The sequence below is a fragment of the Pipistrellus hanaki genome (genome assembly GCF_964339955.1).
Source record: "Pipistrellus hanaki genome assembly, chromosome: 13".
Taxonomy (NCBI): Eukaryota; Metazoa; Chordata; class Mammalia; order Chiroptera; family Vespertilionidae; genus Pipistrellus; species Pipistrellus hanaki.
Genome location: NC_140515.1, coordinates 51685861 through 51699324, shown reverse-complemented (window position 1 = coordinate 51699324; position 13464 = coordinate 51685861). Strand labels below are relative to the sequence as shown.

Below are 13464 nucleotides of genomic sequence, written 5' to 3'. Positions count from 1 at the left end.
TGGTTTACAGTATGTTTCTACTGGTCAGGACTCTGCAAGACTCTCAGTAAGTTCTACATATTTTGCTCTCAACAATACAATATGTTTGACTTGTGATTAACCTTCGATGGTACACATTTGCTCATGTTACTTGCAAAGGAGAGGTCGGGGGGGGGGGGGAGAGAAATAAAATGAATTTGGGTAAAAATAAAATTGGTACTATTTAGCCTCACCAACTCGCTTGCTTGTGACACGCAGTAATGAATATTGTGAAATGCCACAAAAGAAAAAGCGTGCCACTTGTGTGCTTGTCTTCCCCACAAAGTAATTTTGAGTTTCACCAAAATCTGATGCCCCAAGTGGTACACTGTGCAAATAAGCCTCACTGGTGAGGGAGGCATTTATGTGCGGCCTGCAATCATTGGTGGAGGGCTGCTGTGGGCACGGGAGGGCACTGTTCCCAGCACCTCTGCCTGGTGGGCGGGGCAGCCGGAGAGGCAGTCACTGGAGCTGAGCGCCGGGCCTGAACACAGGGTAGAAGGGACACAGGCAGTGCTGACCGTGCCCGCTGCAGGGTCCTATGGATGGGAGATGCAGCTTGATGAACGGGAGAAGGAGCCAGCCAGGGAGGCCTGTGGCTGGCAGATCAGCACAGTGAGTCCTGTAATCGCTAAATGTCCAGAAGGGCCCCAAGGACCTGGAGACACCCCAGCAACCCTTGCGAGCCACATCCTGGTCACTTCCCTTCTTTAGCAACTGTCAGGAAGATCCTTCCCAAGTGCCATGGTCTCCATGTCTACCGATGGTTCCAGCCCGTGCGGGCCTCATGGTCCTGCCACACATTGGTGTGGGCGACCAAACACACCCCTGACCCAGGGCTGACAGCCAGAGGGTCAGGGGCGCTGTCCTGGCTGTGCATGGCTGCCAAGAGCTCTTAAAGGCAGGTATGCCCAGGCTATGAGAAGGCTGTTTATCATTCTGAATGTTATCCCCGCTTTACACCAGGCACCACAAGGTAAGACACGAGACAGTGCCCTTGTTGAATCTGAGGGGTACGTACATCGAGCTTCTACCATGCAATCCACTTTAGGGAGAATGATCGGGGATAAATTCAAGAAGCGATGGATGGCAGCGAACACCATCTCTGAGCCCATCTCTGAAGGATGCGCACTCAGTAAGGAACTGCTCTCGACTTCCCAACCTGGGAAGGCAGTGGTCCATACCCCCAATGTTGTGGAGTTCACTCCACAGCCTCTGTTCACCTCCCCGGACTCGAAGCTTGTGCAATCAAGCCAAAATACTATGGCCTGGGAGAGTCTATTTTGAAGAAGTGGCATTAGAAGAAGTTTAAGTTTAAAAAATGTGGCTCTCAAAAGAAATGTCAATCATTGTACTGTTGATATTTGGCTCTGTTGACTAATGAGTTTGCTGACCACTGCTCTAGACCAACAATACAAAGACCCCTTCTCAAAGCCGCAGCATCTCTGCACCTCCAAAGACTGCAGCTGCCGATACCAACATTTAGAGGCAAGATGCCAGGGCGAATGCCCTCACCCAATTCTGCACACGTGAGTGTCACAGGTGAGAGTCACACATGCGTGTTACACGTGAGTGTCATACATGAGTGTTAGCACTGTGTTTTCAGAGTCTCAGCCCCTGTCTCTCAGTTTGTAATTAGCTGGAGAGGCTCCCCTCCCCCCAGGACACAGTCACTCTCCTGTGACAGAACTCTGGACCAGGGAACCTTCAAGTCTAGCTGGAGACTACAAAGGAGTCCGCTCTCATGGAATGTTCCAGAATAAGCTCCGAAATTTCTCTTTCCTACAGGGATGGGAAACTGTTTTGTCTTTCTGGCTCATTTCAGCTAGTAACTGCCTATTCCTTTACATTCCCATAGATCTTCCTGATACATTATTTAGAATCCAAATACCTATTTTCACTGTTATAAAAAAAATCACTAAAGTCACTTGATTTATAAGGTTTTAGTTATTGTGGGGGAAAAAAAAAAAAAAAGATATCCCTTCTGTTTTTTTTTTTTTTTTAAACGAAAATATTTTTGGTTTAAAAAAAGCACCAAAAGATATCCAAACAGGATATTGCACCAAAAGGTGTGATACTAAATATGCACAAACAATGAGATCTAATCTTAGTTTAGCTTTTAATAGACTCTAGCGTGATGGCCGTGGTTCCTTCTGCCCAGCCCTCAGCCTTGTGTGTGGTCATCCTCACGGCCCCATGGAGGCGCAGGGCAGGAGCAGCCCCTGTGGTTTGCAGCCCCAGCCCAGAGCCGCCTGCTCCTCACTACCCCGTGTCCCTCACACTGACGCTCAGGACCCTCTCACCCCACGCCCTGCAGTACGTTTCACTTCCTCCAATGCTCAGTGCCGCATCTGGACCAGCTTGCTTCGCAGGTGTTCCCACCCTCCCCCTGCCTCTCGCTCAGCCTCCCCTCCTGCCTTTGGTTTCCCTGGCAACCCCCTCCCCCACGACGGGCCGGACTGGAGCTGGACCCTTGGGTGGATGTGCTTCCACGGCCTGTCCCAGACCTCCACCAGCATCTCCTGGGCACTTGTCTGCGTTCCAATACACTTAAAAAAAAAAATCTAAATAGCAACAGTCCCATGAATTGAGTTCTGGTTTTGTTTTAAATATGCTTTAATATTCATAGGGTTCATACCCTTAAATACTGCCTCAGCCACTAATTGGACTCCATGTGTGCGTGGATGGAGGTTTTAATCTTTTCCAACAGTGGGTTATAAAGCCCTCACCAGGCTTTATAAACCGCCTCGAATCCTGCAACACAGGCCCGCACGGTTATTAACTCCAGATAGGAATCCCCAGGCACCCCTGGGAGGCACGGCCATTAGGGTTCACAGCCGGGCAGGGAAACGATGCCTGGACCTGGACTTCTGGCTCCGTCGCCCTCCTGTGTACCCACCTGGGCCAGTTTTATAATCACCAGGAGAGAAAAGCGTGTATGAAGGCCATCCGAGCCAAAAGAGTGGTTTTCCCGAGCAACACTCAGATCATGAACGCATGTTCCTTTAAAAAAGTCATACGCCCAACAGCCTCGCTGACGTCACTCGCATTAATCTGGCCCCAGCACTGGCTCCTTTGCTGACTCGTGCAGGGACAGAACCAGTCCTCCTCCGTGGGGCACATGAGGAGGCCGAGGCTCCCCGCTGCCCCTCCAGGCAGCGCCGGCCCCCGCCTCCTGCCCCATCTGCTTCACCGTGGAAAGAATTGGTTCCCGGCAAACAGGGGCATTCCGATCCTCATCAGCCTTTGCTTTGGGAGTAGTTTCCGGAATCACTAAATCGTAGGACATCTGGAACAGATCAGCGGGGTTCACTCACTGTAACAACTGGATTAAAGAAGACTCGGGGCGGCGGAGGAATTCCCCAGATCTGGGGGCCGCGCAGAGGCCTGACGTCATGAGACACAGGGATGGTGTGCAGTGATGTATGGCGTGACCCAGCAGTGGCACGGTGCCACCCGAGGTCGCACGTGAGCCGCCTGCTCATTGGTTCTCTCGAGTTGTCTGGCCTGCTGGGGTCTGGGAGTGCAGGTTCCCCCGCCCCCCCCCCCCCCCTTGCATTTTGAGCCACTAGGGGGTGGGACCCACAGTGGGAGGACACTGCAGTGAAAGACATCACTCATGAGGCTGCCAGCCCCCCTGCTGTCCATTATGTCTGGACAGTCCTTTTTTGTTGTTATTAATCCTCACCTAAGGATATTTTTTTCATTGATTTTTTTTTAGAGGGAAGGAAGAGGAAGAAACGCACACACACACACACACACACAGAGAGAGAGAGAGAGAGAGAGAGAGAGAGAGAGAGAGAGAGAGAGAGAGAGAGAGGAACATCTATGAGAGAGAGAGACAGCAATTGGCTGCCTCCCACACATGCACTGATCTGGGTTGGGGATCTAGCCTGCAAACCTGGTACGTGCTCTTGACCGGAATTGTACCCGGGACCCTTCAGTCCATGGACCTCCACTCTTATCTAATGAGCCAAACTGGCTACGGCTAGACAGTCCTCTTTTAAAAGCAAGGCCCAGGGAAGAAGCAACCAGCAGTAACCCTCACCACCTACAGGGACCTCCTCCACGTCACTCAAGGCCTGGTCTTTAAAAGGCCCACCCCCCTCCAATTTCAAGTGAGCATATGCAAAGCCCACCAGCAACTGTCTCTCATCTCCCCTCCCCTCTTCCCTCTTCCTTACTCCTCACGAAATTAATACCCGACAGATACTGGATTTGGTTTCCTTCTGAAACTCGGTCCTAAAAAGAAATGAGATTGCTTGGCCAGGAGATCTGAGGACAAACAAGTAAATATATGTGAGGTCTAATGTGCCAGGGTCTCAGGTCAGGTCCTGGAAGCATCGTTGATGTTGACAAGGATTCGGGTGGGTGATGGACAGATGTCCTGAGGAGCAGGGGCCAGGGGCCGAGGCAAGCAGTGGGGCGGGGGAGAGCTGCTCAAGTCTGTGGTCTCTGCAGAGTCTGCTCAGCTCAGCCTGATTCCCACCGGGGCTCTGCAGCACAGGCCACAGCATGGAATTACCCGCATGGACACGAGGGGCTGGCTTTTGGCGCCCCGATGGGTCTGTCACTGGCTGAGGGCTGCCGGGGACGGGTGTAACCTCCCAGGCAGGAGGGCTCCCGAGAGCTGAGGGCCATTCTCCAGGTCAGAGGTGGGACCGCCGTGAGCTCTTAGCAGCCAACACTTACACATCTGGGCACGTGGCTCCCGCACAGCCACGGGAGCCGGGCGTGGCAGCAACAGCACCCACCCGGCCTCATCATTGTTGGGTCAAGATCACCTGGAATAGCCCTGGCCGGTATTGCTCAGTGGATAGAGCATTGACCTGCAGACTGAAGGTCAAGGGCACATTCCTGGGTTGCAGGTTCGATCCCCAGTAGGGTGCGTGCATGAGGCAGCTGCTCAATGATTCTCTCTCATCATTGATGTCTCTCTCTCTCTCCCTCTCCCTTCCTCTCTGAAATCAATAAAAATATATTAAAAAAGCAAAAGATCACCTGGAATGGAGTCAGTGGAGAAGGCTTTTAATATCTAAAAGTTCCTTACATGGTCCTCCCTCTCAGGCAACAGCAATGGCCTGTGACCTGTAGCCTTTGGCTCAGCGGGGCATGACCACTGGGGACAAAGTAAAAGGACCCTCACTGCTCAGCCACAGCTGGCCTGGGCTTTCCGAGGTGACGTCAGGCGGCTCAGAGCACCCGGGGAGAGAAGCTAACGGGAGTCTGTGCGAGACCATGAGAAAGGATTGGTGTGGAGGAAGGTTTGCCTCCAGAAACAAAACCACTGTGCATCTTTGGAATTTGGCTTTTCTTACAGCAACTAAGTCTCTGGTGGGACGGGTGAGTCTGGTGTTAATGGCAAGAGACCAACAACCTGGCCACACAGAATAAACTGTGAGAATCTTAGCAAAGATGCAGCTCCCCGCCTGCTCTCCACCTGACGGTACCGAGGACCGAGTGGCTGCTCTCTCCGGACGGGCCCCTGATCTCAGGCCGAACATCCAGTGGGACGGGCACAGCGGCCATCTCGTTCTGAACCTGCTGGAAAGGGGCTTACCCATAAGCCCTCTGATGGTTGGCTGTATTTGGGAGCCAAGGAAAATACTACCAAATAAAAGTATACCCAGGAGGTGGACCCAGACGTCCCAGGTGGCTAGGGAGGAAGGCCGGGGAGGAGCATGTTCCCAGCTTCCTCTCTGGTTGCCATGGTTACTCCTCAGCCTGCCTTCCATGGTCCTCCATGGACTCCTCATCCTCTCACCATCCAGATGGAAAATCTCCATCAGTGTCTGCTCCACCAGAGGAGGGCCATTCTTGAAATCCAGAATTGGCTGGGATAGCTTTCTGCGGCTCCTGTGTGTGTGTGCGTGTGCGTGTGCGTGTGTGCGTGTGTGTGTGTGTGTGTGTGTGTGTGTCGGGGGTGGGGGGAGGGGAAAGAGGAGCCTTGAAAATGAAGTGACTTCCCTAAGGGAAAAAAAGTCAGTTCCCATGGTAACAGCTCACTGTCCACAGCCTCATGTTGAGGCCGGTAGGCCGTTCAGGACACCGGGTCATCCCTGAGATAGGAAGGAATTTCCTAAATGGGACGGCAGCACATCACAGCGGGAGCGAGAGACAGGCCAGATTCCCCAAGCTGCCACGGCCATTGATTTCTTTGTGTCTAAATATTTTTTGTTGATTTTTAGAGAGAGAGAGGAAGGGAAAGGGAGAGAGAGAAACATTGATGTGAAAGTAAGACACTGATCGGCGGCTTCCTACACGCAACCCAGGCATGTGCCCTGACCAAGAATCCAACCGGCAGCTTCTGGTGCATGGGATGATGCCCAACCACTGAACCACACCAGCCAGGGCTGCCACGGCTATTTAAAGACAGAGACCAGGGGTCCGATGGCTGGAACATTGGCCTGGAACTCAGGAACCTCCAGGCAGGTGTTTTGCTGGCCACTGCCATTTAACTTCCTTGCTGACCTCAGTTAAGGGACCCCAATCCCTGCCTGTCAGCGCCCTGTTCTGCACCTGAAATGCCATGGGCTCCAAGGGCATGTGTGGTAACCACCAGCCAGCCACGAGGAGCCTGAGAGCTGGGCCGCGTTCGTCCTGCCCGAGTTCCTCTGTAGGACAATGGGCGGGTGGCTCAGAGCCACAGAGTCAGCATCTGTGCTCATCCCCGGGGCGGAGCCGGAGCCAGGGCTCCAAAGAAACACAGCTGTGTGGCCCCGCTCCACCCAGGTCCCTCCCAGGATGACGGAGGGGTCAGAGGTCTCTTCCTCTCTGCCTGCGATGCCCTGTGGACACACCCCTCGTCTGCTGTCCTCAGGAACACGGGACAGAGCTCCCAGCCCCGAACTTGGCTCCTGGGTTTGCTCTCAAGCCAGATTCCCTTCGGCACGCGGGCAATCCATGGCTATGCCAGGTAAGGAAGGGGAGAAGGAACAAGATGCAGATGATGGGAGAGTGTTGGCTGTTTGGCAGCCCGTGGGGAGAAAGCATTCCCAGGAAGTTCGTGGGAGAAAGTCTTGGTGTCAAAAGGTGCTATGACACTCTTGGAAATTCCAGAATAAACTCATCAACTGAGATTCTTTGAGAAAGTGGATGGAGCAGCAATTACAAAAGCCAGCTGCCCCCAATCAACAAACTTCTTTTGCTTCCTTCCTGCCCCCTCCACCCCCTCCAGATCTGGAGCAGAAAGTGAAGAAACGAAGAAATAAATAAGTCACATGGCTAATGTTCTGGCAAGGGCCAAAGTTTTCCAGGTTTCTGGTCAGTTCCCTCTCACCTTCCTTCTTTCTTTCAATAATAATAATAAATTTTTATTGATTTCAGAGATGAAGGGAGAGGGAAGAGAGAGCGATAATAACATCAATGAGAGCGAGTCATCGATCGGCTGCTTTCTGCACGCCCCACACTGGGGATCAAGCCCACAACCCAGGCATGTGCCCTGACTGGGAATGGAACCGTGACCTCTTTGTTCATAGGTCGATGCTCACCCACTGAGCCACTGATCAAGGAAACTCTTACTATGACAGCCCACAAGCACATGGTCAAACCTGAGACCCTCCAAGGAGAGGAAAATTCAGCCTACATGGATTCCGAACGCAGTGACTGCTGCAGGGACCGCCATTAATAGGACAGGACTGGTGGCCAACATCTCCAGAGAGAAAGGCCATTGCCCAGGTCCCCACAGGTCGGACAGTACATTAGGGAGCACGAATGGGGGCGGATGAAAGCCAGCAACCTCCCCTCTGAACTGAGGCTACTCACACAGCGGAGGACTTTCCCCCAAGGCCCCCAGCCTTGGTACTTCCGGTCTAGAACCAGCTGATATCAGACCCCAACAGCAATGGCGGGATGGACATTTCCAGCTATAATCCCTCCCCCCACCTTGAGCAAGTAATCTGGCCTCCCCCGAGCCTCTGTGTCCTCCGAACTAAAAAAGAACGTAGTTCCATTTCCTTCTCTGAGTTGTTGAGAGGCTTAAAGGAAATGATGTTAGCTCGCATCCCGAGTGCTTGCTCTATGCCAAGCATGTGTGGAAGGACTTAAGTACGTTTTGATTCATGACATACAATCACTTGATAAGGGGCCGCTCTTATTTCTCCCACTCTGCAGATGAGGACACAGAGGCCCAGAGACAGTCAGCAGCTTGCCCAAGGCTGCACAACTGGGAAGACGCTACAGGTTGTTTATGGGTACTGAGGACTCTATAGGGTACCCGAGGGCATGGAGGTGCTCAGTAAAGAGGGGTCTCTTCCCCTTCATAAAAAAGAGACAACTTTACTTCCACCCCACACGGTGCCCTCAGTGATTCGGGCCACTCTGCCACTTTGAGACGAAGAACAATTTGTTTCAAACTCTGAAGAGCTCTCTGGGCGCAGCGATCCTCCCCTCCAAGGCCGGTCTCTCGTGGACAAAGCTACCCAACTACCAGGTAAGGGTTCTGGGAAACTCACTGGACGCCCCCCCACCCTGACCATGATGACAATAGCATTAGTAAGGGTATAGCCTCAGGACCGTTCTATGTGGCCGCTCGATGGTTCTTCTAACATCATAAATATTCCACCGTGTCTCTCCCTCCCCTAAGAGTGCTTTCATTCTTGGAGTTGGAGAGCCAGAAGGCGCTGAAATGGTTCACTGGTCTCCTAGGGGAGGCATCAAAAAAAAAAAAGTTTTTTTTAAAAGCTCCACCGCCATAGTCTATATTTCTTTCTTTTTAACCTAATCGCATGTGACGCCTTCTTAGGAGCTGTGCGTATTCAGACAGACAAAACAAAACGTCGCTGCATCGTTTTACAAATGGAAATTTCAGTCCTGCTTCATGGAAACTGTCTGTACAGCTTCATCGGTATTCCTGGACACTTTTGGATATGGCGTGTTTTGGAGCTGGACTCAAGGCCATTAACGATTGTGAACTTTTCATTAAAGAGTTGACTGCTTTAGGAGACAGCAGGCCAGCCAGGATTCATGCTCTCTGGAGAGAAAAAGAAAAACATCCACAAGTCCCAGGCGCAGAGGGCCCTTCCTGGCTCGATCCCGGGCCTTCTGGTCACCCAGTCACTCGGGATGTCTTCCCAAGACAACGGCTCCTCAGTCCGGTGGGAACTCGGCTGCTTCCAGCCACAATACCTTGTACTGCATCATCTACACTCATTGGAGGGGGATCTTATCCGTTGTCCCCTTTGCTTCAACGTTGCAGTACAGCGAGTCACAGCTAACGCGAGAGCTAGGTTCTAAAGACAGCACGAAAGGCAAAATGTGTGTCCAAATGGCCCTGGGGGAGACACCACGGTGGAGATCCACACACCATCTCTCCTCAGTCCGGACCCGCCCAGGGCGCTCCTGCATCGAGACAAAGGCCACGCTATGGGCCTGAGCCAGGGATGCAGGAACCAAGATGGATGGAGAGAGTAGCTGACTCCGAGCTCCAGCTGGAAGATACTTTCACTGAGTGGAACAGAGGACCACATGATCCATACCATCCTCTCTTTCTCTCCTCTCTCCTTCTCCCTCCGTCTCTTCCTCTTCCCTGTCTTCTTCTCTCCCTCTCTTTCTCCCCCCCTTTCCCCAGAATGCCTGGTCCCTCCTCATTCTCCTTAATTCCACTTCTTGGAAGCTGCTCCATGGCCCTGCAATGACCCGTTCACCTCTCTGAAGCACTGAGCAGGTGGTGACACCATCACCCAGGTTTCTTACATGGTAGGGCAGACAGAATGACTGGTCCCAATTCTCCATCCCTTCTTATCCTGTGCCCTTGGCTGTGTGCCTCTTTAGTTCCTCTCACTAAAGGGTCAGAGTGTTCTTCCCTGCCTGTGACTTCGGGTTTGGCCATGGACTCGTGGTGACCGTTAGGGTAAGGCTGAGGTAAGGATGCACAGTTCTGAGCCCAGGTCTCAAGAGGTGTGGGATGTTTTTGCTTGCTCTCCGGCACCGCAGCCACATCAGGAGAAGCAGCAGCCCAGGCTGGCCCACTGGTTCCAACCGGACGAGGAAAGACACGCGAAGCAGAGCTGACCTGGGTCACCTGTGTCTGGTTGAGGTCAACCCACCGTCTGCTGAACTGCAGATGCAGGAGCACGTCGGCCAAGATCCAGCTGAACCCAGCCAACCCTCAACTGACCTGCAGGACCTAGAGAATACGTGATCGCTGTTTCAAGCCAGAGGTTTGAGGTAATTTGTTACGCAGCATATGTTGTGGCTGTAGCTAGCGGATACATTATTGATGGCTGGACCCACGGAGCAGAACTGACTCGAACCGACACTCTGAAGAGGCAGAGTTGTGGACGTGGAGGCAGCTTTAGGCATAAGGTAACTTACTGATCACCAGCCTTGGGTTTTCCATCTTAATATATGAAACACACAATTCAGTAGAGATGGATTGAATCACCCATTCCAGACTTTCCTAACCTAAAATTTTACCTTGGAACAAGTGAGCGTTCCCCCACCACAGGAACGCCTCTGTAATCCAAACGAAATGTCCAACATTCACAGTCCGCCCCAAAACAAAACAAACCCCCAGATTGTGTTTCCTGTCACTTCTCCCCTAAAACACTTTTTGGAAGACCTAGTTAAAACTAAAAGGAATGACCTGATAACTTGTGAAAGCTTCTTTAGATTTGGTTTTCTTTAATAATCCCAGGAGGTCCTTCTTACTAATATTAAAAATTTACAAGACCCGCCTCATGAGGTTGAAGTAATTGTCTCAGTTTGGCAAAGCATGAGGGACTTTAATCTATCTCTCTTGTCTGAAGTCAAAGAAACGCTAATTAATATTTAAGCGGTTCGGAGTATTTGTGTGTGTGTGTGTGTGTGTGTGTGTGTGTGTGTGTTGGGGGATTACATCACCTTTTGCCCAATAAAGGCAAACAAAAGGAAAAGAACCTCAGCATGTCTTGCCTTTGATGAATAATACATTTATCATCATAAGTGTCCTAGTGTATTCACTGGTTCATGAGGGGATATTTCATTCCACCCACACTTAACGCTCACAGATTCAAACAGAGGACACAGTACGGCGTTTCAGAGAACTGCTATCAAAGCGGATGGCGATTTTTTGAGGAACGGTCATAAATCATATGGAAGGGCTTTCTGGCCCCAAGGCTAAAACAATCTTTCAGAAGGAACTGTCTGGAAAGGAAACCGCCCTCTGAAGTGTGGCTAAGGGGTCCAGGGCCAGCGCCTTCATCCTCGGAGAAGTCTGCAATGCAGGGCTGGCGAAGGGGAAGTGGGAGGCGGTATGCGGTTCGCCTCTAGCCTGGGGGCCTCGGGGGCTGTGGGAGGAAACCCCCAAACAGCAGAGACTGGCTGCTCACTTGGACCGGGACAACCTGCCCCCCCTCCTGCCACAGAACCACTGATTGTTGTTAAAGCAGACGCCACTGCCAAGTGCGGGGGCGGGGGGGGGGGGGAGGGGGGAAGAACCCTTATATAATGATCGGTCCAATCACAGGAGTTGTCCCAAACAGTTAAATATTGGCAACTTCATATGGTTCAATTTAATACAGCGAGTAAACATAAAATACTCCCCCCTAGCCCCCACACACAGACATACAAACGTAAGTCCTCACAGAAATTAGAAATATAGGCTAAATTGTGAGCTATGTGGAATGGCAAACAAAAACCAAATTCCCCTTGATTCCCAAATAATAGCTGTTGTTAAAACTATTGTATAAGATACATTTTTTTTTAAAACCACAAAATACCACTGCAACCCACCACCTCTATTTATCCTCTCTGACGGGGCGGGAATCCGCACATTGAGGCTTTGGGCCTGGAGTCAAGACGAAGGAAGCTTCCAGAACAACGCTGCGAAAGGAGCACTGACTTACCTGGACAGCAGCAACTGACCCTGAAGCTGCAGGTCAGCGGCACAGTCCTCGGAACGGCAGTTCCTTTCAAAAACGGTCTGGGAGAGATACAACAGGGGGGTTGGGACAGGAGTTAGTGGTAAACAAGGGAATAACAGCCCAATACCTTCTTCCTAACCAGCCGGAATTCTGCCCATGAGCCCTTCAAGCCCTCGACGCCCCAGAAGCCAGCTCCCCGGCTGCTCGGGGAGGGCTCCTTCTCAGGCTCCAGGGAAACCCACGCCAGCGGTGGTCTTCCCCGCTGAGGGTATTCCTTCCTGGACTCCTTTTCAGTCTGTTCCAGGGCTTCTTTGAGTAGTTTTTTCAAGAAGGGTACATGATAGAGTCCTTCCCATCTTTGAGAATCTCTCTACTGGGCCTCAGGGGTGAGTAGATAATAGTCAGTTGAGTCAAGAACCCTTACATGATTCTTGAGTTTGCCGACCACGGCTCAATACAGTCAAATTTAGTGATTGTCTGGCCATTTCCCTCTGTTTACTATCTAGGGGAGGCAGAAAAGCTCTAGCTGAGACCAGCACTGGGGCAGACCCTGACTCTACTGGACCGCCAAGACCTAATCCACCTCCATGCCGCAACCCAACATGGACTTGACACCTTGTAGTGGAAGAAAGTAAGGCATTTACGTCCTCGCGATAGATATCTGGCCACGTGACTTAGAGAGCTCCAGGAGCGAGGGGAGGCGCTCTTTGTGGAGCCATCACACAGGTACGCAGAGGATAAAAACCAGCTCTGCTTCCTGGGCGGGGCCTCGCTCTCACTCCCAGGATCCCTCTTCCCCTCCAACTGAGCCAACATCTGGAAGACACATGGAGGCAGGTCATTAAATTATCTTAAACAAAGTATTCATCAGGAAGAGGGGAAGAAGCAAGGCTCCCTCTCCCACAACTTTTCTCAGGCTCCCGGACAATCTTCCCAGGTTTTTTTTTTTTTTTTTTCTTGCATTTTAATTTCAACCAAAGAATCGCGTGGTTAAAACAAAAATAATGACTGTCCTCTATTGAGTCCGGCTCTCCATGGTCAACCAGTATTTACCCATGTCCACTTTGTGTTTTATTTGGTGACCATGTCCTCATCTCTAAAAATCTATGGGTACTACCACTCCTTGATTTATTGGAATAAGACATTACCGGAGAGAATTCCGGCCAGGTTAGACAACACGTTATCTCACGTTCACGATGGACCCTCCTAGCCACCTTTTCCTGATTTTAACAGGGAAATCATTACCCTGGGTGCCTCTGCTACAGTGATTCTCCACTAGGACTGCAGCAGAATGACCTGCTCAGCTTGTTAAAATGCAGATTGCTGGGACACACCCATGAGCATCTAACTCAATGGGTCTGGGGTGGGGCCCGAGATGTTCATTTCTCAGAAGATCCCAAGTGACCGCACTTTAAGCAGCACTGCTCTGCTGGTGACCTCTGCAATTTTAAGTAATAAACAACTATCTCTTGTGGCTCACCCATTTAGAGCATTCAGATATTGAGAGAACTTCTGTAGTTCTAATTTTACCTCTATACAGTGGTTGGCAAACTCATTAGTCAACAGAACCAAGTATCAACAGTACAATGATTGAAATTTCTTT

At 51.3% G+C, this 13464-nt stretch overlaps 1 protein-coding gene across 1 annotated transcript in view; it reads right to left on the bottom strand.

Annotated features, from left to right (window-relative positions):
• ITGA9 (integrin subunit alpha 9) overlaps positions 1–13464 on the bottom strand; it is a 247024-nt gene that overhangs the window by 107090 nt on the left and 126470 nt on the right. The window contains exon 17 of the mRNA XM_084902785.1: positions 11844–11920. Within this exon, the coding sequence (XP_084758911.1) occupies positions 11844–11920 (77 nt within the window). The remainder of the gene's footprint in view (positions 1–11843; positions 11921–13464) is intronic.